The 25,354-nt window shown below is 37.8% G+C and overlaps 1 protein-coding gene across 1 annotated transcript; it reads right to left on the bottom strand.

The window, feature by feature from the left end:
• Nucleotides 1-994: 994 nt before the first annotated feature.
• On the bottom strand, nt 995-6,783 carry LOC311290810 (ribonuclease inhibitor-like; the record flags this gene model as incomplete). The annotated part of the gene is made up of 7 exons (XM_084409523.1): nt 995-1,952; nt 3,508-3,681; nt 4,006-4,179; nt 5,840-6,010; nt 6,202-6,375; nt 6,555-6,725; nt 6,776-6,783. The coding sequence occupies 7 exons, from the start codon at nt 6,781-6,783 to the stop codon at nt 1,949-1,951; spliced, it is 876 nt and encodes a 291-aa protein (XP_084265649.1). The 3' UTR covers nt 995-1,948.
• Nucleotides 6,784-25,354: the final 18,571 nt, after the last annotated feature.

Raw genomic sequence — 25,354 nt, 5'->3', positions numbered from 1 at the left:
TTTACAGTGTGACGAGATTCAGTTGGTCAGAATCTCTGAGAAAACATGAGAATCCACAACTGAGAGAAGCCGTATCGCTGCCCTCCATGTGGGAATGTTATCTTCTTAACTCAGTCATGCAGAAACAAAATGTTTGATATCTCAGTATTCATCATCAGATCCAGAACATTCAAATACTATTCTGTGTCCTATAACATGAGCCAATAAAACACTGAGCAATAAAACCTGTGACTTCTATATGAATATGCAACAAGACAATGAAACATCGAGTTCTTCAAGACCCAGTGTCAAGTGTGAGATTCAGAACAACTCAAAGATGATCTCCTCCCAATGAACAATATCTAAATCTTTATGCTTGTATAAGATTTTACTTCACAATATTATTCAAATAATTATGCTTTATTAGGATTATTGTATTTTGTATCATTTTTATTTAAATGAATTTGTATGGAGTAATAGTAGTGAGTGATTAAAATAAATGTAGAATAGAGTGTGTGCATGGTTTGAGTTGTTTTTGACTCTCTTACTCCTTCTAGAAATGATGTAAGTTCCTTGCTGCACGGTCACACATTACAATAAGCTTATGACTAAAGTTAATTGATATTTACCAATAATGCTGAAAAAGAAATAAAAACATTGTTCAAATTTCTACTTTGTGTCTCTTCTGTTTTGGGAAAAGACAGACTTTCTGAAAGAAACTTTTGAGTTGTGTGTTTGCAAATGTAGGCTAATTAAGAGTTGAGCTGACTTCTGCTCTTCAACAAATTTCTTTTAAGTAAAATTGACTTTGATTGATTAAAACCTTAGTCTATAAGTCTTAACTGTACTTTCCCTATCCAAAATATATCACAATTAGTTAATTTATGTTTTTCATAAAGGAAAGTAGGACATTTCTCTAATACTTGTTGGTAAATGTTCACTATCAAAAACTACAAAAAAGATTGGTGCTATTTCTATTTGTAGGCTATTGATGTTTTATTATATATAACTTATTCTTCACATGATATTGTGTTGACCTCTAGTGGTGAGCTCGAGAAATTGCATAATCTCTCTGCATCTGCTGTTGCATCTTAATACCAGTTACACTCCAATTAAGGGAACTGAACTAATGAACTTTTCAAAATTATACATTTTAAACAAAACAAAAATAGCAAAGCTCTTTCTTATAGATGTTTTGTTCCTCACTATGCTTTTTAATAAATGCTTAAAACATTAAGTGTGGTATGTTTTTCTTTATAAACCACTTTCTCAATAAACTATTTTACAAAAACAATTGCAGTGTTTTTCTTTATAAACCATTTTCTTAATAAATCGCTTTACAACAATTTACAGTGTTTTTCTTCATAAATCAATTTCTTCATATACAATGATTATTACAAGTGCCTTTCTTGATATAACACTTCCATTATATAAGGTTACAATTAAGCATAAAAAACTTTTATTTTATTATGCTAACATATTGTGTAAATATACAATACAATGGCAAATGAGAAAATCATAATTGCTGATCAAAAAGCATTGGATAGAATATCTAGACTGGGGAATGCGAAAGCTACAACTTAAAATGTGGGTTATGGGTGATAACAGGCATTATCTGTATGTCAGTCAAAGCAGAGAGACAGAGTTTCATACAAATAAAATTGTATCAATAAAAATAAATATTCTGTATATAAAATGTAAGTGAAATATATTTGTAAAACAGATCAAAGATACATATGGTAGATTTGACAGATTAAAATCTTTGCATATGTATCACACAATGTAATTTTAATTTTAGACTTTGTTTATATCATTTCATTTGCTAAATTTGACAATTACAATAAGCAATGTTTTAATTGCTTAATTATGGAGGAGTTTCCCAATATCATTATGATGAAGGTCTAATACTGAAGACCCATATTCATGCTTATCCACCACTGAGCTGAGATCAGGCTTATCTCCCTCCATTTCACCTGTAAAAAAGCAAAACATCTTGTATGAACCTAAGCAAAACTATATACAAACATTTCTAAACAATATTTCAGGGTTTTTCCTAGGTCAAAAATGGTCTTCTGTGGTGGCTGATGAACACGGTCATCCACACACACACACACACACACACACACACACACACACACACACACACACACACACACACACACACACACACACACACACACACACACACACACACACACACACACACACACGTCTGGTTCACTATCTTTGTGGGGACTCTCCATAGACGTAATGGTTTTTATACCGTACAAACTGTATATTCTGTCCCCTTACACTAACCCTACCCCTAAACCTACCCATCACACACACACACACACACACACACACACTAACCCTACCCCTAAACCTACCCATCACACTTTTTTTTTTTTGCATTTTTGGTTTTCAAAAAATAATATTCTGTATGATTTATGAGCTTGTTTCCTCATGGGGACCAAAAAAAAAATGTCCCCACAAGGACAAGGATTTCAGATATTTCTATCTTTATGGGTACATTTTTCCCAATACCGTAGCGTTTACCTGAACACAACACACACACACTTGAATATGTGGTTTATGGGGACTCACCATAGGCATAATGTTTTTGTTTTTTTTACTGTACAAACCATATATTTTATCCCCCTACACTAACCCGGCTATACAGTTTTGCATCACACAAAACTTACTGCATTTTTTGGATTTCAAAAAAACAAAAACACAATATAGCCGCAAGCAGCAATTACTGGGTCCAAGCACAAAGAACACGACAAGTCATGCAAACATGGCTGGGAGCATCAGATCAACTGCAAAAACTTGCATTTAAAAACATTTTAAGATGATTTTAGGCAAAATGCCTGAAAAAATAAAATACAATCACTAGTAATGTGATTTAATGGTTTATCACTTTCGACCAATAGGTGGCACTGTTACGAAACTGATGTGGTCTGGTCAGGAGTAACGGGTTTTTACCCACAAGTTCTGTCAAATATTTACAGGCTTCCTCTGCAGCAGGACTTCTCAAAATCCCGCAGAAGGGAAGATGAAATGTAAATGTCTTTATGGCTTTAAGCAATATGTGAGAAACATCAGCACAGAGAAAACTGGCTTGTGAAACTGCATGTTCATCTGGAGACTCACAGAACTGCTGTAGAGAGATACAGTGATGCAGTAAACCTGGGCTTGATGGCATTAAACTACAGTTTCAGAAATATTTAATACCATACTACTGAATACTATCAGTACAATTCAACCCTCTACAATGCGAGTAAATCACTCACATCTGCGACTAAATTTTCACTCTGGGCACTAAATAATGTCTATCACGACCCTCAGTCTGGTGAGTAAACTAAAAATTGTACTAGCCAATGGCGATTCTATTGCCAAGTTGTGCGTAGAGGGTTGCAATTGTATCTAAACAAAACTCAGTAACCGCCACTACAAGACTTGTGGAGCTTATTGTATTACTGAAAGAATATTTTGTATGAATATTTAGCATGCATATTTATATTGTGTTATTTCATCATGTCTCACCTCAGTGTCTTGAGTTGACAGTTCTGATCCTGTAGTAAATCATCGAGCTCCTTCACTCCTGATTGTCCAGGATCATTTCCTCTGAGATCCAGCTCTATCAGGTGTGAAGGGTTTGATTTCAGAGCTGAAGCCAGAGCTTTATAACCTTCTTCTGTGATACTGCAGTCTGAAAGCCTGTGTATGAAAGAAGCTGTTAAGCACTTAATGATCTACACTACATAAGCAAAACACGTGTATAAAGTGAGATGACTATTTAAATCATAAATTTAATTTGAAAATTTGGTGTGAAAATTTACCAATATTTTTATTTTAATATTAGCAAAAATCTGACCCACAGATAAGCAACAGATGTCTTAATATAACATCTGCCTAATTTGAATATTTCAATTTCATAGAAACATAGCAATGTACAAAAATGGTAATTTCAATTAAATGGACATTTACACACACAGAAAAGTACATTATCACGCAGAAATGTAGATAAATGAAAATACACACTTAATTTTCTCCAATCTGCATTGTGTATTTTCCATCAGAACACAGATCTTCTTTATTCCAGAGTTTCCTAGTTTATTCTCACTCAGATCCAGCTCTATCAGGTTTGAAGGGTTTGAATTAAACGCTGAAGTCAGAGCAGCACAACCTTCTGCTGTAATACTGTTATTATTCAGACTGAAGAGAGAGAAAACAAAGACAGGAAATCATTCTTCAGTTTATTTTTAATTCCAAACCTTTTTTTTAATGAACAGCAATGACAGTCTTAGGGTACGCTTACACCAATATGCTTAAAACGATATGGTGAAAAATTTTCCCTTTGAGTTTTATCAAAACGATCCCCTTTCACACAGATCCGCAAAACTGACTGAAAACACTGTATTCTGCTGCCAGGCCACTAGATGGCGATGAAACACTGTATAGACTAAACATATAATGCACATGTGTGCGTGACGTCATCGTCTTTACAGATTGGAGATAACACGGAGACCGTTTTCAAAACTTCACGTTTTCAGGCACCCAAAACGCCGTTGTCGTGTAAATGAACAGTCAAATAGCAAAATATGGGGATCATTTTGACAGTGGTGTTGTCTGTACACGAAAACTCAAAGGAAAAACTTCTCCATTGTAAGCATATCGTTGTCGTGTAAATGTACCCTTAATTGCTTCTTCTTGTATTATTGTCATTTATAAGTTATAAGTGGCATAAATGCAGGTTTATGCACAACTGCCAGCCTGCAGGGTGAGTATACTCCATTTAATTTCATCATTTGATACAGTGCTCTTATAGCAGGAGTGGAGCTTGGCCACCCCGCTCACAATTGATGCTTCTGTCTCATTTTTCTTGACAAGAATATTGTTTAAGTAGATCTGTCTCTACTGGTCTCAAACTCAGTTCCTAGAGGGCCACAGCTCTGCACAGTTTTGCTCCAACCCTAATCAAACATCTTTCCTTCCTGCACCTGGATTGTCTCTGAAGTCCTTTAGACTGGCTAATGTCGGCAGGAGAAGAAAAGTATATATTGGTGCTAGAGCAGACATCTTTCTTCAAACACCTGTTTGCTGCTCAACAGTGGATTTTTTTTTTTATAGCTGGCCTTTTAATACAATTAATTTGTTTTACAGAAACTTTCCTTAATAAGCCTTTGTCTGACCGAGTTCTTCTGTGCTCACTAATTCACAAATCTTTTGACAATCTCTATTTAGTTTTCACCAAAATACAGTTTTCATGCCTTTTGTAAGACAATGCATTATTTCAAGCTTTTCATCTTCAGAAACATCTTTCTTCCTCTGCATATTGCATGAGGACTGCTTAATAATGTGGAACAACCTCTTTAAGAAATGTTACCATTTACCTAAGACGACGTGGCAAAATACTATACAACTTTATAGTATTTTTTAACTTTATAGTAACTTTATTTAAAAATCCACAGTACCCTCAAGACTATAACCAACAAAGGTCCAAGCAGGCTCCAAGATGTCTGCTCTAGCACCGATGTCAACTGCCGACATTAGCCTGTCTAATGGACTTCAGAGACAATCCAGGTGCAGGAAGGAAAGATGTTTGATTAGGGTTGGAGTAAAACTGTGCAGAGCTGTGGCCCTCTAGGAACTGAGTTTGAGACCAGTAGAGACAGATCTAAATAAACAATATTCTTGTCAAGAAAAATGAGACAGAAACATCAATTGTGAGCGGGGTGGCCAAGCTCCACTCCTGCAATAAGAGCACTGTATCAAATGATGAATTAAAATTTCAGTACATATTTTCTGATGACACTTAATATAATGTGGGATACTTCAATGCAAAGTATAACTTTGAAACTTGTAAAATACTCACATCAGTGTGTTGAGTTTACAGTGTTTATCCTTCAGTAGAGCAGCGATCTGATTCACTCCTGTGTCTCTTAGTTTACGTTCACTCAGATTCAGCTCTCTCAGGAGTAACGGGTTTTTACCCACAATTCCTCTCACATACTGACAGGCTTCATCTGCAGCAGGACCCAAAAACCTACAGAAGGGAAGATGAAACAGGTTTAAAATCAACTAAACTTAGTGTAATCAGTTTGTTTCATTCACCTTGAAATAATTTTAATATAATAACCTGCACAATTTGTTGTTGCATAAAAGTTAGTGAAATAATGTTTCTATGAATAATTCACCCGCACATAATTTATGTTATATTATTTCATCATGTCTCACCTCAGTGTTCTCAGTGAACAGGACGGATCCTGTAGTAAATCACTGAGCTCCTTCACTCCTGATTGTCCAGGATCATTTCCTGTGAGATCCAGCTCTATCAGGTGTGAAGGGTTTGATCTCAGAGCTGAAGCCAGAGCTTTATAACCTTCTTCTCTGATACTGCAGCCTGAAAGTCTACAGAAAAGACATTTATTACCACTCAAAAAAAAATACACAAAAAATTGTTTACATGAAAACCGGTCAAATTCACTTTATTTATTGGATTTTCTTTTACAGTATTACAACAGTAATATTTTAAATTTGAAAATTAAAAATGTGATTAGTAAAATAAAATAATGGTTCATTGAACTCACCTGAGTTTCTCCAGTGTGCAGTTTGTATTTCCTAATCCGGTCTGGAGTTTCTTCACTCCTGAATCCTGCAGATTATTGTTGCTGATGTCAAGCTCTTTCAGACTGGAGTTTGATCTCAGGACTGTAGCGAGAGCTGAACAGCTTTCCTCTGTTAGACCACACTTACGCAGCCTAAAATGATGAACAGAAGAGGGAGAATTTACAAACACAAAGTACTTCACGGCAACATGTTTTTGTCACCAAATGTCTTTAAATCTACAGTAACATATGAACACAATACTCACATCAGTGTGTTGAGTTTACAGTGTTTATCCTGCAGTAGAGCAGCGATCTGATTCACTCCTGTGTTTCCTAGTTCATGTCCACTCAGATTCAGTTCTCTCAGGAGTAACGGGTTTTTATTGCGAAGAATTTTAGTCAGATATTTACAGGCTTCATCTGCATCAGGACTCTGTAACAACCTGGACAAAGGAGAAGTATGCTGACATTACCTGCTACTAATGATGTGCAAGACTAGTCGACTAAACGGTACAGCTGCTACTAGTCGACACTGAAAACAACAGTCGATTACACAAAGAAAAAGAAAATACACAAGATTTTATCGTTCATATTACTGTCGTTTTAATGTTTCTGTGGTGAGTAGTGAAAACTGAGCTCTCGTCCCAGGAGCTCTGGAAGGATAAAGGAGTAACGACAGTGTAGGGCGAGAGAGGACCAGGCCTGGGACATTTAAGTTGCATGTTGTTTATGTATGTGCAGCAGTCGGCCATGATGCACCTGACGTTTACTTTCATTTTATTTATTTTGTCAATAAAACTTACATTTACAGTTCACCGGTTCCCCCTTCTTCCCTGAGCCCTGAACTTTGTTACATTTATATTTAAAGGCATTTTAAATTACACATTAAAATAAAACACTGGGGAAAATAATACCTTAAGATGTACTCTTTTAATTTAGCTCAGATCTCCCATGCGTTTTCTTCCTGTCAGTCGCGGCGAGCTCAGAAATGACGACTCGAAAGACAAGCAAGGCGCAGGAGAATTTTGAATTAAAAAAAAAAGTTTTATGGAGGAAAAAAAAGTTTTATGAAAGCTGTGACACGTCAAACTGGCATAATTCCACTGGAGCCATGTTCAACATATTCAACACATGCACATAGGTGTGATAGCTAAAGCAATCAAATGCCCATCGCATCATTCACTTCAACTCTGAAAAAAATATCTTATCTCTGAGACGACAGCAACACACATGTTCCCACTCAGTTTTGTTGAGGGAGAAGGCTTCCAAAAATCATAACGCAAGGCAAGCGTACTGCATATTTATGACCTTTTTAGCAGCATTAATTATGGGATTCGACTGTTTGATTTATTATTTGGATCATATGTACGCACAAGTCTTTACTTTAGACTAGTTGAGTCGGTTACAAATCTTCCATTTAAATGACTGTCAAATTAGTCGAAGCGCACATCCCTAACTAACCTGCTATAGAGATATATGCTCACAATGTTGTGAAAAAGACTTCAGTCATTTCATAGCTTTTATAATTATTTTTTGACAGTAAAATTCTCGTCCACCTAAAATGCTTTTAGGACTATTGAACGCTATTATTTTAATAGCACTTACCTCAGTGTTTTCAGTGAACAGTTCTGATCCAGTAGTAAATCATCGAGCTCCTTCACTCCTGATTGTCCAGGATCATTTCCTCTGAGATCCAGCTCTATCAGGTGTGAAGGGTTTGATCTCAGAGCTGAAGCCAGAGCTTTATAACCTTCTTCTGTGATACTGCAGTCTGAAAGTCTACAGAAAATACATAAGCACAAATTTTAATTAACATTGCACTGTATTATCAATAAATATGACTAAATCACACTACATCTTAACTGAATTAGATATGCCACAGTTTTATTCTGCTATTAATGTGCAAGATTAATTATTTAATGATCACCAGGAATCTGTTATTGTTGCATTTGGGTGAGTTTGTTCTAAATTTGATCTTAAATTTAGGTTATTATAGTTAGCCTATACATTAGTTTTAATTAGTTTTCATTAATATTGCATTTACTTAGGGATACAGATGATGCTGTAAAGTTATTATAAAGGCCTGCTCACGCAAAGACAAATGTTCCTAAAAAAAAAAAAAAAGCCCAACCCCAAACTAAAATAACACATTTTTAGGGGTGTAACAGTACACAGAAGTCACGGTTCGGTTAGTACCTCGGTTTTGTGGGGTCACGGTTGGATACGAGTTCGGTACAATAGGAAAAATGGTCACACTTTAGTTTAGGATCCAGTTCTCACTATTCACTACAACTTTGCCTCAATAAACCCCTAATTACTGCTTATTAATAATTAGCTATGTAATTGTTAAGTTTAGATATGTGGGGGGATTAAGGGATGTAGAATATGGTTATGCAGAATAACGCATTAATATGTGCTTTATAAACAGGGGTGCACATAAGTTTTTCAGTCTGGTTCTCATGAGAGCACCTGGAGATTCAGTCTGGTGCTCACACTGCACATAGTGTGACCCATTAAATAAAACTATAAAAAATAAAACAATTACTAATAGTATTATTGCACTTTTTTTAATAAAATAATAAACAAAATAATAAATAGTGTGATTATACTATTATATTTTAAAATAAGTTCGTATTAAGTAAAAATAATATTTTATACTAATATTTTGTATAGTATAATATTTATACTAATATTTAAAGTTTTTCTTTTTTACATGAATTTTCAATATTTTCAAACCTAAAACTCAGCAAGCTCTTATTTTGGCAGGTTGCCAGGAAGTAAGTATATGCACTGCCAGTTTTAGCCTTTTTTTTTTTTTTTACAGTCTATGGTTTTAGCACTGCAGAGTGAAGCGAGTTATTAGCCATGTTTCCATCCAAAGTTGTGAATTAAACTTATGTGCAAAACTGCAATATCACATAAAACATTTGCGAATAGAGCAGCGTTTCCATCCAGTGAGTCTCTAGGATAACAAAACTGTCACTTCCTGATAAACTGGCGCAAAATATAGAAAAGCAAGAAAAGCTACTGTATATAATAATTTTCACATTTTTATGGGACTAAAGTAAAAAAACTACTTTGGTCTCCATTTGTGTAAAAAAAACAAAAAAAAAAAACAATTTAGATGTTTAACTAAAACCACAATTGTAGGTGGTAATCAGCAAGAAATGCTTTCATTTTTAATAGTCTTCCCTATTTTTTCCAAAAATATGAATGTGACAATGTTGAGAATAGTATGACGTGGTTGAAGACTGTAACCGGTTTGAAGGGAGGCATTGGCTTCAATTTTATATTTTTTATTTTTTTTCTCTCATATTGTGCCCTTCTTTTTGGGTCAACATTTCTGCTTGCACAACACTGTCCTTCTGCTGCTGATGTGGCTGCCATTTCTGAGATAAGATGCTTGTCAGTGTTTAAGACACTGTTTCACCTGTTGTCTAATTTATTATCTACTTAGGGTATGTTTACATGGCAACGATGTAAAACACCCTACTAAAAACAGACGACAAGAACAGACGACACTAAAAACAGACGACAAGGTTGCGTCAAAGCGATCCCCGTTCTCACGAATCTGTGAAAACAACTAAAAAGGCTGTATAATAATAATAATAATAATAATAATAATAATAATAATAATAATAAATATAGCTGCAAGCAGCAATTATCGGGGCCAAGCGCAAGCAGATGACAGGATATGCCAACATGGCTGAAGGTGTCAGACCATCTGCAACAATGAGCAATTAAATACATTTAAAGAGGATTTTAGGCGAAATGGCTGAAAAATCATAAAAAGTCATTCAAAATATGATTTAATGGATTATCACTTTCGACCAATAGGTGGCGCAGTTACAAATGTGATGTGATGTGGTCAGAGTGAAGTGACAATGACACATACAAAGTTTGGTGTCAATATGTCAAGGCATTGCAGAGATAAAGCCTGAATAGTGCTTTTAGCATCATGCCTCAAGTTTGCTGCTACGCTATACGAAAACGGTTTCGTCTATAGACACGAAATCCATAACTTTTAGTCAGCACAGTCTGGAGATGATACGATTCGATTTTGGTGAAAATCGGACAAACGGTCTAGGAGGAGTTCGAAAAAGTAGGTTTTGAATGAAAATCAAGATGGCGGACAGGAAGTTTGGCCAAATAAGGAAAACTTGGTATCTATGTTCTCGGCTTGACCCAAGGAATCTATTAAGACCAGTGGCATTTCAGTAGCCAGATTTATTCAAAAGTTATTAGCCTTTTTGGAAATGTTGTTATAACTTTTGACCACTAGGTGGCACTGTCTTGAAATATTTTGGGTACCTTCAGGGAATGGTGCTGATGGCACATTTTGAGTTTTGTAATATTACACCAATGCATTTGTTTAGTATAGCATTTTATTTCACAAAACTGTATTGAAGTCAATGGGAATTTCATGTTTTGTTCTAATATAGCGCTACCAAGAGGCTGAGTCCCACCATTTTTTTTACATGTCCTCAGAGTGAGCTCGTACATATGTGTGTCGATTTTGGTGAAAATATATCAATTCGCTTCGGAGTTATAGACATTTATATGAAAAAACACGTAAAAAATGACTGACACATGACTTTGATTGGAATTTACTACCCCTAAACATCAATATTTTCGCATTTGGGCATTGGCGTATAGCTATCGACCTATGTTTCCAAACTTCTGAAGGTGGTTTCGTCTCGATCGGACTAGCGGTTTCGAAGATATAGCCAAATGTTTTTTAAGCGCTAAATCCCAACGCTACACAAACCGTAAGGCAAAACCTAGCATGTTTGGTATCGTGGGACTCGGCAACGATTCAGGACTCTAATGAGATGAGTCTCGTGAAAATAAGTCGACCACACCCAAAGTTATAAGCATTTGGAAGCATTTGGGAAAAAAAATTCACCACTAGGTGGCACTGTTTCGAAACTTCTCAGGCTCCTTCAGGGCATCGTGCTGATGATCCATTCCGAGTTTTGTAACGATACGTTCACGCGTTCATAAAATACAGCATTTTAGCACATAATTCAAAATGGCCGACAGCCAAAATGGCTGATCGGGGAAAATTGGATATCAGTCGACTCAGCATGATGCCCTGAATCTAACGAGACCACTTTTATGATTTTTGGACAAACCATTCAGAAGTTATAAGCAAAAATAGCCATTTTTCATATCTCCGGACCAGTAGGTGGCACTGTGCCGAAACGCAGCATGTTGCCTCAGGTCATGCTTGTGATGATATGTGCTTAGTTTGGTCTGAATACGATAAAGCGTTGCGGAGATACAGGCTTGTGTCTGTTTTCGCAAGCGCTACATAAAATTTGTTTGCGCGGTATTCGAGAACGGTTTGACGAATCAACACGAATTGCATAACTTTTTGTCGGCATGGTCTGAAGATGATCTGATTCAATTTTCGTGGAAATTGGAGCAACGGCCTAGGAGGAGTTTGAAAAAGTAGGTTTTTCGGAAAATTCAAAATGGCGGAAAAATTATTATGACGAAAAATGACGTCATAGGATGCAATCGAATCGCCCTGAGCTCAGAAATCAGAGGAAAAAAGAATTTTGTTTCTAGCCCTTGTGGTTCACAAGTTATTAGCATAAACATGAGTGAAACTTTGGACAGTTGGTGGCGCTAGAGGGAATGACTTAGACACACCAAAATTGGTGTATTTAATGTTGGGACTGTCCTCTATCAGAATGTCAAACCATTACAACTTTCCCGCGATCGGTTCTATGGGCTGCCATAGACTCCCAGTCGGAAGAAGGAAGAATAATAATAATAATAAATATAGCTGCAAGCAGCAATTACCGGGGCCAAGCAGAATAAGACGACAAGACATTTCGACATGTTTGAAAGTGTCAGACCAACTGCAACAATGAGCAATTAAAGACATTTAAAGAGGATTTTAGGCAAAATGGCTGAAAAATCATAGAAACAATAATTAAAAATAATTTGTAATGGATTATCACTTTCAACCAATAGGTGGTGCAGTTTCAAAACTGATGTGATGTGGTCAGAGTGAAGTGACAATGACACATGCAAAGTTTGGTGTCAATATGTCAAGGCATTGCAGACATAAAGCCTGAATAATGCTTTTAGCATCATGCCTCAAATTTGCTGCTGCGCTATACGAAAACGGTTTCGTCAATTGACACGAAATCCATAACTTTTAGTCGGCACAGTCTGGAGATGATACAATTCGATTTTGGTGAAAATCGGACAAACGGTGTGGGAGGAGTTCGAAAAAGTAGATTTTGAATGAAAATAGCATTTTATATCACAAAACTGTATTGAAGTCAATGGGAATTTCATGTTTTGTTCTATTATAGCGCCACCAAGAGGCTCAGTCCCACAATTTTTTTTACGTGTCCTCAGAGTGAGCCCATACATATGTGTGTCAGTTTTGGTGAAAATATCTCAATTTGCTTTAGAGTTATAGACATTTATATGAAAAAACACGTAAAAAATGACTGACACAAGACTTTGTTTGAATTTTACTACCCCTAAACATCAATATTTTCGCATTTGGGCATTGGCGTATAGCTATCGACCTATGTTTCCAAACTTCTGACGGAGGTTTCGTCTCGATCGGACAATCGGTTTCGAAGATATAGCCAAATGTTTTTTAAGCGCTAAATCACAACGCTACACAAACCGTAAGGCGAAACCTAGCATGTTTGGTATCGTAGGACTCGGCAAGGTTTCAGGATACTAATTAGATGAGTCTCGTGAAAATAAGTCGACCACACCCAAAGTTATAAGCGTTTGAAAAAAAAAATTCACCACTAGGTGGCGCTGTTTCGAAACTTCTCAGGCTCATTCAGGGCATTGTGCTGATGACCCATACCACGTTTCGTAACAATCTGTTCATGCGTTCATAAAATACAGAATTTTAGCACAAAATTCAAAATGGCCGACAGCCAAAATGACCGATATGGTCAAATTGGATATCAGTCGACTCGGCATGTTGCCCTGAATCTAACGAGACCAATTGTATGATTTTTGGACAAACTGTTCAGAAGTTATAAGCAAAAATAGCCATTTTTCATAACTCCGGACCAGTAGGTGGCGCTGCGCCGAAACACAGCATGTAGCCTCAGGTCATGCTTGTGAGTACAAGTACCAAGTTTGGTCTGAATACGATAAACCGTTGCGGAGATACGGCCTTACGACTGTTTTTGCTAGCGCTACGTAAAATGTATTTGTGCGTTTATTGAAAACGGTTTGACGAATCCATTTGAATTCCATAACTTTTTGTCAGCACTACCTGAAGATGATCTGGTTCAATTTTCGTGCAAATCGGACAAACCGTCTAGGACGAGTTCGAAAAAGTAGCTTTTTTTGAAAATTCAAGATGGCGGCCATATTTTTATGACGTCAAATGACGTCATAGGGTGCAATCGAATCGCCATGAGCTCAGGAATCAGAGGAAAAAAGAATTTCGCTGATTGGCCTTACGGTTCAAAAGTTATTAGCAAAATAAAAGTGAAACTTTGGACAGGTGGTGGCGCTAGAGGGAATGACTTAGAAACACCAAAATTGGTGTATTTAATGTTGAGACGGTCCTCTATCAGAATGTCAAACCAAAACAACTTTCCCGCAATCGGTTCTATGGGCTGCCATAGACTCCCATGGCGGAAGAATAATAATAATAATAAATATAGCTGCAAGCAGCAATTACCGGGGCCAAGCAGAATAAGACGACAAGACATTTCGACATGTTTGAAAGTGTCAGACCAACTGCAACAATGAGCAATTAAAGACATTTAAAGAGGATTTTAGGCAAAATGGCTGAAAAATCATAGAAACAATAATTAAAAATATGATGTAATGGATTATCACTTTCGACCAATAGGTGGTGCAGTTACAAAACTGATGTGATGTGGTCAGAGTGAAGTGACAATGACACATGCAAAGTTTGGTGTCAATATGTCAAGGCATTGCAGACATAAAGCCTGAATAATGCTTTTAGCATCATGCCTCAAATTTGCTGCTGCGCTATACGAAAACGGTTTCGTCAATCGACACGAAATCCATAACTTTCAGTCGGCACGGTCTGGAGATGATATGATTCGATTTTGGTGAAAATCGGACAAACGGTGTAGGAGGAGTTCGAAAAAGTAGGTTTTTAATGAAAATAGCATTTTATTTCACAAACTGTATTGAAGTCAATGGGAATTTTATGTTTTGTTCTATTATAGCGCCACCAAGAGGCTCAGTCTCACAATTTTTTTTACGTGTCCTCAGAGTGAGCCCATACATATGTGTGTCAGTTTTGGTGAAAAAATCTCAATTTGCTTCAGAGTTATAGGCATTTATATGAAAAAACACGTAAAAAATGACTGACACATGACTTTGTTTGGAATTTACTACCCCTAAACATCAATATTTTCGCATTTGGGCATTGGCGTTTAGCTATCGACCTATGTTTCCAAACTTCTGACGGTGGTTTCGTCTCGATCGGACTAGCGGTTTCGAAGATATAGCCAAATGTTTTTTAAGCGCTAAATCACAACGCTACACAAACCGTAAGGCAAAACCTAGCATGTTTGGTATCGTAGGACTCGGCAAGGTTTCAGGAGTCTAATTAGATGAGTCTCGTGAAAATAAGTTGACCACACCCAAAGTTATAAGCATTTGAAAAAAAAAATTCACCACTAGGTGGCGCTGTTTCGAAACTTCTCACGCTCCTTCAGGACAACGTGCTGATGACCCATACCAAGTTTCGTAACAATTCGTTCATGCATTCTTAAAATACAGTATTTTAGCACAAAATTCAAAATGGCCGACAGTCAAAAGGGCCGATATGGTAAAACTGGATATCATACGAATCGGCATATTGCCCTGAATGTAACGATACCAATTTTATGATTTTTGGACAAACTGTTCAGAAGTTATAAGCAAAAATAGCCATTTTTCATATCTCCGGACCAGTAGGTGGCGCTGCGCCGAAACGCAGCATGTAGCCTCAGGTCATGCTTGTGAGTACATGTACCAAGTTTGGTCTGAATACGATAAACCGTTGCGGAGATACAGCCTTACGACTGTTTTTGCTAGAGCTACGTAAAATGTATTCGTGCGTTTATCGAAAACGGTTTGACGAATCAATTTGAATTCCATAACTTTTGGTCAACACTGCCTGAAGATGATCTGGTTCAATTTTCGTGCAAATCGGACAAACCGTCTAGGACGAGTTCGAAAAAGTAGCTTTTTCAGAAAATTAAAAATGGCGGCCATATTTATATGACGGAAAATGACATCATAGGGTGCAATCGAATCGGCATGAGCTCAGAAATAAGAGGAAAAAAGAATTTTGTTGATTGGCCTTACGGTTCAAAAGTTATTAGCAAAATAAAAGTGAAACTTTGGACAGGTGGTGGCGCTAGAGGGAATGACTTAGAAACACAAAAATTGGTGTATTTAATGTTGGGACTGTCCTCTATCAGAATGTCAAACCAAAACAACTTTCCCGCAATCGGTTCTATGGGCTGCCATAGACGCCCAGTCGGAAGAAGAATAATAATAATAATAATAAGAACCGGAACAAACACAATAGGTGCCTCCGCACCTTCGGTGCTTGGCCCCTAAATATAGCTGCAAGCAGCAATTACCGGGGCCAAGCAGAATAAGACGACAAGACATTTCGACATGTTTGAAAGTGTCAGACCAACTGCAACAATGAGCAATTAAAGACATTTAAAGAGGATTTTAGGCAAAATGGCTGAAAAATCATAGAAACAATAATTAAAAATATGATGTAATGGATTATCACTTTCGACCAATAGGTGGTGCAGTTACAAAACTGATGTGATGTGGTCAGAGTGAAGTGACAATGACACATGCAAAGTTTGGTGTCAATATGTCAAGGCATTGCAGACATAAAGCCTGAATAATGCTTTTAGCATCATGCCTCAAATTTGCTGCTGCGCTATACGAAAACGGTTTCGTCAATCGACACGAAATCCATAACTTTCAGTCGGCACGGTCTGGAGATGATATGATTCGATTTTGGTGAAAATCGGACAAACGGTGTAGGAGGAGTTCGAAAAAGTAGGTTTTTAATGAAAATAGCATTTTATTTCACAAACTGTATTGAAGTCAATGGGAATTTTATGTTTTGTTCTATTATAGCGCCACCAAGAGGCTCAGTCTCACAATTTTTTTTACGTGTCCTCAGAGTGAGCCCATACATATGTGTGTCAGTTTTGGTGAAAAAATCTCAATTTGCTTCAGAGTTATAGGCATTTATATGAAAAAACACGTAAAAAATGACTGACACATGACTTTGTTTGGAATTTACTACCCCTAAACATCAATATTTTCGCATTTGGGCATTGGCGTTTAGCTATCGACCTATGTTTCCAAACTTCTGACGGTGGTTTCGTCTCGATCGGACTAGCGGTTTCGAAGATATAGCCAAATGTTTTTTAAGTGCTAAATCACAACGCTACACAAACCGTAAGGCAAAACCTAGCATGTTTGGTATCGTAGGACTCGGCAAGGTTTCAGGAGTCTAATTAGATGAGTCTCGTGAAAATAAGTTGACCACACCCAAAGTTATAAGCATTTGAAAAAAAAAATTCACCACTAGGTGGCGCTGTTTCGAAACTTCTCACGCTCCTTCAGGACAACGTGCTGATGACCCATACCAAGTTTCGTAACAATTCGTTCATGCATTCTTAAAATACAGTATTTTAGCACAAAATTCAAAATGGCCGACAGTCAAAAGGGCCGATATGGTAAAACTGGATATCATACGAATCGGCATATTGCCCTGAATGTAACGATACCAATTTTATGATTTTTGGACAAACTGTTCAGAAGTTATAAGCAAAAATAGCCATTTTTCATATCTCCGGACCAGTAGGTGGCGCTGCGCCGAAACGCAGCATGTAGCCTCAGGTCATGCTTGTGAGTACATGTACCAAGTTTGGTCTGAATACGATAAACCGTTGCGGAGATACAGCCTTACGACTGTTTTTGCTAGAGCTACGTAAAATGTATTCGTGCGTTTATCGAAAACGGTTTGACGAATCAATTTGAATTCCATAACTTTTGGTCAACACTGCCTGAAGATGATCTGGTTCAATTTTCGTGCAAATCGGACAAACCGTCTAGGACGAGTTCGAAAAAGTAGCTTTTTCAGAAAATTAAAAATGGCGGCCATATTTATATGACGGAAAATGACATCATAGGGTGCAATCGAATCGGCATGAGCTCAGAAATAAGAGGAAAAAAGAATTTTGTTGATTGGCCTTACGGTTCAAAAGTTATTAGCAAAATAAAAGTGAAACTTTGGACAGGTGGTGGCGCTAGAGGGAATGACTTAGAAACACAAAAATTGGTGTATTTAATGTTGGGACTGTCCTCTATCAGAATGTCAAACCAAAACAACTTTCCCGCAATCGGTTCTATGGGCTGCCATAGACGCCCAGTCGGAAGAAGAATAATAATAATAATAATAAGAACCGGAACAAACACAATAGGTGCCTCCGCACCTTCGGTGCTTGGCCCCTAATAATAAGAACGGGAACAGATACAATAGGTGCCTCCGCACCTTCGGTGCTTGGCCCCTAATAAGAACGGGAACAGATACAATAGGTGCCTCCGCACCTTCGGTGCTTGGCCCCTAATAATAATAAATATAGCTGCAAGCAGCCATTACCGGGGCCAAGCAGAATAAGACGACAAGACATGGCTGAAGGTGTCAGATCAACTGCAACAATGAGCAATTACAGACATTTAAAGAGGATTTTAGACGAAATGGCTGAAAAATCATAGAAACAGTAATTAAAAATATAATTTAATTGATTATCACTTTCGACAAGTAGGTGGTGCAGTTACAAAACTGATGTGGTCAGAGTGAAGTGACAATGTCACATACAAAGTTTGTTGTCAATATGTCAAGGCATTGCAGAGATAAAGCCTGAATAGTGCTATTGGCATCATGCCTCAACTTTGCTGCTGCGCTATACGAAAATGGTTTCGTCTATCGACAAGAAATCCATAACTTTTAGTCGGCACGGTCTGGAGATGATACGATTAGATTTTGGTGAAAATCGGACAAACGGTCTAGGAGGAGTTTGAAAAAGTAGGTTTTGACTGAAAATCAAGATGGCGGACAGGAAGTTTGGCGAAATAAGGAAAACTTGGTATCTATGTTCTCGGCTTGACCCAAGGAATCTATTAAGCATTTCAATAGCCAGATTTATTCAAAATTGATTAGCCTTTTTGGAAATTTTGTTACAACTTTTGACCACTAGGTGGCGCTGTCTCGAAATATTTTGAGTACCTTCAGGGGATGGTGCTGATGACACAATCTGAGTTTCGTAATATTAAACCAATGCATTTGTTTAGTATAGCATTTTATTTCACAAAATTGTATGGAAGTCAATGGGAATTTCATGTTTTGTTCTATTATAGCGCCACCAAGAGGCTCAGTCCCACCATTTTTTGTATGTGTCCTCAGAGTGAGCCCATACATATGTGTGTCGATTTTGGTGAAAATATCTCAATTATCTTCGGAGTTATAGACATTTATATGAAAAAACACGTAAAAAATGACTGACACATGACTTTAATTGGAATTTACTACCTCTAGACATCAATATTTTCGCATTTGGGCTTTAACGTTTAGTTAACAAGCTATGATTCCAAACTTCTGACGGTGGTTTCGTCTCGATCGGACAAACGGTTTCGAAGATATCGCCTAATGTTTTTTAAGTGCTAAATCACAACGCTACACAAACCGTAAGGCGAAACCTAGCATATTTGGTATCGTTGGACTCGGCAAGGATTCAGGAGTCTAATGAGATGAGTTTGGTGAAAATAAGTCGACCACACCCAAAGTTATAAGCATTTGAAAAATAAAATTCACCACTAGGTGGCGCTGTTTCGAAACTTCTCACGCTCCTTCAGAACATCGTGCTGATGACCCATACCGAGTTTCGTAACAATCCGTTCATGTGTTCTTAAAATACAGCATTTTAGCACAAAATTCAAAATGGCCGAAAGTCAAAATGGCCGATATGGTAAAATTTTATATCAGTCGACTCGGCACATTGCCCTGAATCTAACGAGACCAATTTTATGATTTTTGGACAAAATGTTCAGAAGTTATAAGCAAAAATAGCCATTTTTCATATCTCCGGACCAGTAGGTGGCGCTGCGCCGAAACGCAGCATGTAGCCTCAGGTCATGCTTGTGATGACATGTACCAATTTTGGTCTGAATCCGATAAAGCGTTGCGGAGATACAGCCCTACGACTGTTTTCGCAAGCGCTACGTAAAATGTGTTCGAGCGTTATTCGAAAACGGTTTGACGAATCAATTTGAATTCCATAACTTTTTGTCAGCACTGCCTGAAGATGATCTGGTTAAATTTTCGTGCAAATCGGACAAACCGTCTAGGACGAGTTCGAAAAAGTAGCTTTTTCAGCCCATTAAAATTGGCGGCCATATTTATAAGCCGGAAAATGACGTCATAGGGTGCAATCGAATCGGCATGAGCTCGGGAATCAGAGGAAAAAAGAATTTTGTTGATTGGCCAAACGGTTCAAAAGTTATTAGCAAAATAAAAGTGAAATTTTGGACAGGTGGTGGCGCTAGAGGGATTGGTTTTAAGACACCAAATTTGGTATGGTGACTTTTCGGACTGTCCTCTATCATTGTGCCAAATTTCATAACTTTCCCGCAATCGGTTCTATGGGCTGCCATAGACTCCCATGGCGGAAGAAGAATAATAATAATAAATATAGCTGCAAGCAGCAATTACCGGGGCCAAGCAGAATAAGACGACAAGACATGCCAACATGTCTGAAAGTGTCAGACCAACTGCAACAATGAGCAATTAAAGACATTTAAAGAGGATTTTAGGCGAAATGGCTGAAAAATCATGTAAAAAGTGATTCAAAATATGATTTAATGGATTGTCACTTTTGACCAAAAGGTGGCGCTGTTACGAAATTGATGTGGTGTGGTCAGAGTAAGGAGACAGTGACACATACAAAGTTTTGTGTCAATATGTCGAGGCATTGCAGATATAAAGCCTGAATAGTCATTTTGGCATCATGCCTCAACTTTGCTGCTGTGCTATACGAAAACGGTTTCATCAATCGACACGAAATCCATAACTTTTTGTCGGCACAGTCTGGAGATGATACGATTCGATTTTGGTGAAAATCGGACAAACGGTCTAGGAGGAGTTCGAAAAAGTAGGTTTTGAATGAAAATCAAGATGGCGGACAGGAAGTTTGGCCAAATAAGGAAAACTTGGTATCTATGTTCTCGGCTTGACCCAAGGAATCTACTAAGACCCGTGGCATTTCAATAGCCAGATTTATTCAAAAGTTATTAGCCTTTTTGGAAATTTTGTTATAACTTTTGACCACTAGGTGGCGCTGTCTTGAAATATTTTGGTTGCCTTCAGGGGATGGTGCTGATGACACAATCTGAGTTTCGTAATATTACACCAATGCATTTGTTTAGTATAGCATTTTATTTCACAAAACTGTATTGAAGTCAATGGGAATTTCATATTTTGTTCAATTATAGCGCCACCAAGAGGCTCAGTCCCACAATTTTTTTTTCGTGTCCTCAGAGTGAGCCCATACATATGTGTGTCAATTTTGGTGAAAATATCTCAATTCGCTTCGGAGTTATAGACATTTATATGAAAAAACACGAAAAAAATGACTGACACATGACTTTGATTGGAAATTAGTACCCCTAAACATCAATATTTTCGCATTTGGCCATTGGCGTATAGCTATCGACCTATGTTTCCAAACTTCTGACGGTGGTTTCGTCTCGATCGGACTAGCGGTTTCAAAGATATAGCCAAATGTTTTTTAAGCGCTAAATCACAACGCTACACAAACCGTAAGGCGAAACCTAGCATGTTTGGTATCGTAGGACTCGGCAAGGTTTCAGGAGACTAATTAGATGAGTCTCGTGAAAATAAGTCGACCACACCCAAAGTTATAAGCGTTTGGAAAAAAAAATTCACCACTAGGTGGCGCTGTTTCGAAACTTCTCACGCTCCTTCAGGACATTGTGCTGATGACCCATACCAAGTTTCATAACAATCCGTTCATGCGTTCTTAAAATACAGCATTTTAGCACAAAATTCAAAATGGCCGACAGTCAAAATGGCCGATATGGTAAAATTGGATATCAGTCAACTCGGCATGCCGCCCTGAATCTAACGAGACCAATTTTATGATTTTTGGACAAACCATTCAGAAGTTATAAGCAAAAATAGCCATTTTTCATATCTCCGGACCAGTAGGTGGCGCTGCGCCGAAACGCAGCATGTTGCCTCAGGTCATGCTTGTGAGTACATGTACCAAGTTTGGTCTGAATACGATAAACCGTTGCGGAGATACAGCCTTACAACTGTTTTTCCTAGCGCCACGTAAAATTTGTTTGTGCGTTTATTGAAAATGGTTAAGCGAATCAACTTGAATTCCATAACTTTTGGTCAGCACGGCCTGAAGATGATCTGGTTCAATTTTCATGCAAATCGGACAAACCGTCTAGGACGAGTTCGAAAAAGTAGGTTTTTCGAAAACTTCAAAATGGCAGCCATATTTTTATGACGGAAAATGACTTCATAGGGTGCAATCGAATCGGCATGAGCTCAGGAATAAGAGTAAAAAAGGATTTTACTGATTGGCCTTACGGTTCAAAAGTTATTAGCAAAATGAAAGTGAAATTTTGGACAGGTGGTGGCGCTAGAGGGAATGACTTAGAAACACCAAAATTGGTGTATTTAATGTTGGCACTGTCCTCTATCAGAATGTCAAATCAAAACAACTTTCCCGCAATCGGCTCTATGGGCTGCCATAGACGCCAAGTCGGAAGAAAAAGAAGAATAAATATAGCTGCAAGCAGCAATTATCGGGGCCAAGCGCAAGCAGATGACAGGATATGCCAACATGGCTGAAGGTGTCAGACCATCTGCAACAATGAGCAATTAAATACATTTAAAGAGGATTTTAGGCGAAATGGCTGAAAAATCATATAAAAAGTCATTCAAAATATAATTTAATGGATTATCACTTTCGACCAATAGGTGGCGCAGTTACAAATGTGATGTGATGTGGTCAGAGTGAAGTGACAATGACACATACAAAGTTTGGTGTCAATATGTCAAGGCATTGCAGAGATAAAGCCTGAATAGTGCTTTTAGCATCATGCCTCAAGTTTGCTGCTACGCTATACGAAAACGGTTTCGTCTATAGACACGAAATCCATAACTTTTAGTCAGCACAGTCTGGAGATGATACGATTCGATTTTGGTGAAAATCGGACAAACGGTCTAGGAGGAGTTCGAAAAAGTAGGTTTGGAATGAAAATCAAGATGGCGGACAGGAAGTTTGGCCAAATAAGGAAAACTTGGTATCTATGTTCTCGGCTTGACCCAAGGAATATATTAAGACCAGTGGCATTTCAGTAGTCAGATTTATTCAAAAGTTATTAGCCTTTATGGAAATGTTGTTATAACTTTTGACCACTAGGTGGCACTGTCTTGAAATATTTTGGGTACCTTCAGGGAATGGTGCTGATGGCACATTTTGAGTTTCGTAATATTACACCAATGCATTTGTTTAGTATAGCATTTTATTTCACAAAACTGTATTGAAGTCAATGGGAATTTCATGTTTTGTTCTATTATAGCGCTACCAAGAGGCTGAGTCCCACCATTTTTTTTTACATGTCCTCAGAGTGAGCTCGTACATATGTGTGTCGATTTTGGTGAAAATATCTCAATTCGCTTCGGAGTTATAGACATTTATATGAAAAAACACGTAAAAAATGACTGACACATGACTTTGATTGGAATTTACTACCCCTAAACATCAATATTTTCGCATTTGGGCATTGGCGTATAGCTATCGACCTATGTTTCCAAACTTCTGAAGGTGGTTTCGTCTCGATCGGACTAGCGGTTTCGAAGATATAGCCAAATGTTTTTTAAGCGCTAAATCACAACGCTACACAAACCGTAAGGCAAAACCTAGCATGTTTGGTATCGTGGGACTCGGCAACGATTCAGGACTCTAATGAGATGAGTCTCGTGAAAATAAGTCGACCACACCCAAAGTTATAAGCATTTGGAAGCATTTGGGAAAAAAAATTCACCACTAGGTGGCACTGTTTCGAAACTTCTCAGGCTCCTTCAGGGCATCGTGCTGATGATCCATTCCGAGTTTTGTAACGATACGTTCACGCGTTCATAAAATACAGCATTTTAGCACATAATTCAAAATGGCCGACAGCCAAAATGGCTGATCGGGGAAAATTGGATATCAGTCGACTCAGCATGATGCCCTGAATCTAACGAGACCACTTTTATGATTTTTGGACAAACCATTCAGAAGTTATAAGCAAAAATAGCCATTTTTCATATCTCCGGACCAGTAGGTGGCACTGTGCCGAAACGCAGCATGTTGCCTCAGGTCATGCTTGTGATGAGATGTACCAAGTTTGGTCTTAATATGATAAAGTGTTGAGGAGATACTGGCTTGTGTCTGTTTTCGCAAGCGCTACGTAAAATTTGTTTGCGCGGTATTCGAGAACGGTTTGATGAATCAACACGAATTCCATAACTTTTTGTCGGCATGGTCTGAAGATGATCTGATTCAATTTTCGTGGAAATTGGAGCAACGGCCTAGGAGGAGTTTGAAAAAGTAGGTTTTTGGGAAAATTCAAAATGGCGGAAAAATTATTATGACGAAAAATGACGTCATAGGGTGCAATCGAATCGCCCTGAGCTCAGAAATCAGAGGAAAAAAGAATTTTGTTTCTAGCCCTTGTGGTTCAAAAGTTATTAGCAGAAACATGAGTGAAACTTTGGACAGTTGGTGGCGCTAGAGGGAATGACTTAGACACACCAAAATTGGTGTATTTAATGTTGGGACTGTCCTCTATCAGAATGTCAAACCATTACAACTTTCCCGCGATCGGTTCTATGGGCTGCCATAGACTCCCAGTCGGAAGAAGGAAGAATAATAATAATAAATATAGCTGCAAGCAGCAATTACCGGGGCCAAGCGCAAGTAGATGACAGGATATGCCAACATGGCTGAAGGTGTCAGACCAACTGCAACAATGAGCAATTAAAGACATTTAAAGAGGATTTTAGACGAAATGGCTGAAAAATCATAGAAACAGTCAATAAAAATATGATTTAATGCATTATCACTTTCGACCAATAGGTGGCGCAGTTACAAAACTGATGTGATGTGGTCAGAGTGAAGTGACAATGACAAGCCGTAAAAAGTTTGGTGTCAATATTTCAAGGGATTGCAGAGATAAAGCCTGAATAGTGCTATTAGCATCATGCCTCAACTTTGCTGCTGCGCTATACGAAAACGGTTTGGTCTATCCACACGAAATCCATAACTTTTAGTCGGCACGGTCTGGAGATGATACGATTCGATTTTGGTGAAAATCGGACAAACGGTCTAGGAGGAGTTTGAAAAAGTAGGTTTTGAATGAAAATCAAGATGGCGGACAGGAAGTTTGGCCAAATAAGGTAAACTTGGTATCTATGTTCTCGGCTTGACCCAAGGAATCTATTAAGACCAGTGGCATTTCAGTAGCCAGATTTATTCAAAAGTTATTAGCCTTTTTGGAAATGTCGTTATAACTTTTGACCACTAGGTGACGCTGTTTCGAAACTTCTCACGCTCCTTCAGAACATCGTGCTGATGACCCATACCAAGTTTCGTAACAATCCGTTCATGCGTTCTTAAAATACAGCATTTTAGCAC

The sequence above is a fragment of the Rutilus rutilus genome, assembly GCF_951802725.1.
Source record: "Rutilus rutilus genome assembly, chromosome: 5".
Classification (NCBI taxonomy): domain Eukaryota; kingdom Metazoa; phylum Chordata; class Actinopteri; order Cypriniformes; family Leuciscidae; genus Rutilus; species Rutilus rutilus.
The sequence above is the reverse complement of the archived record's forward strand: the minus strand, read 5'-3'. Positions and strand labels throughout refer to the sequence as shown.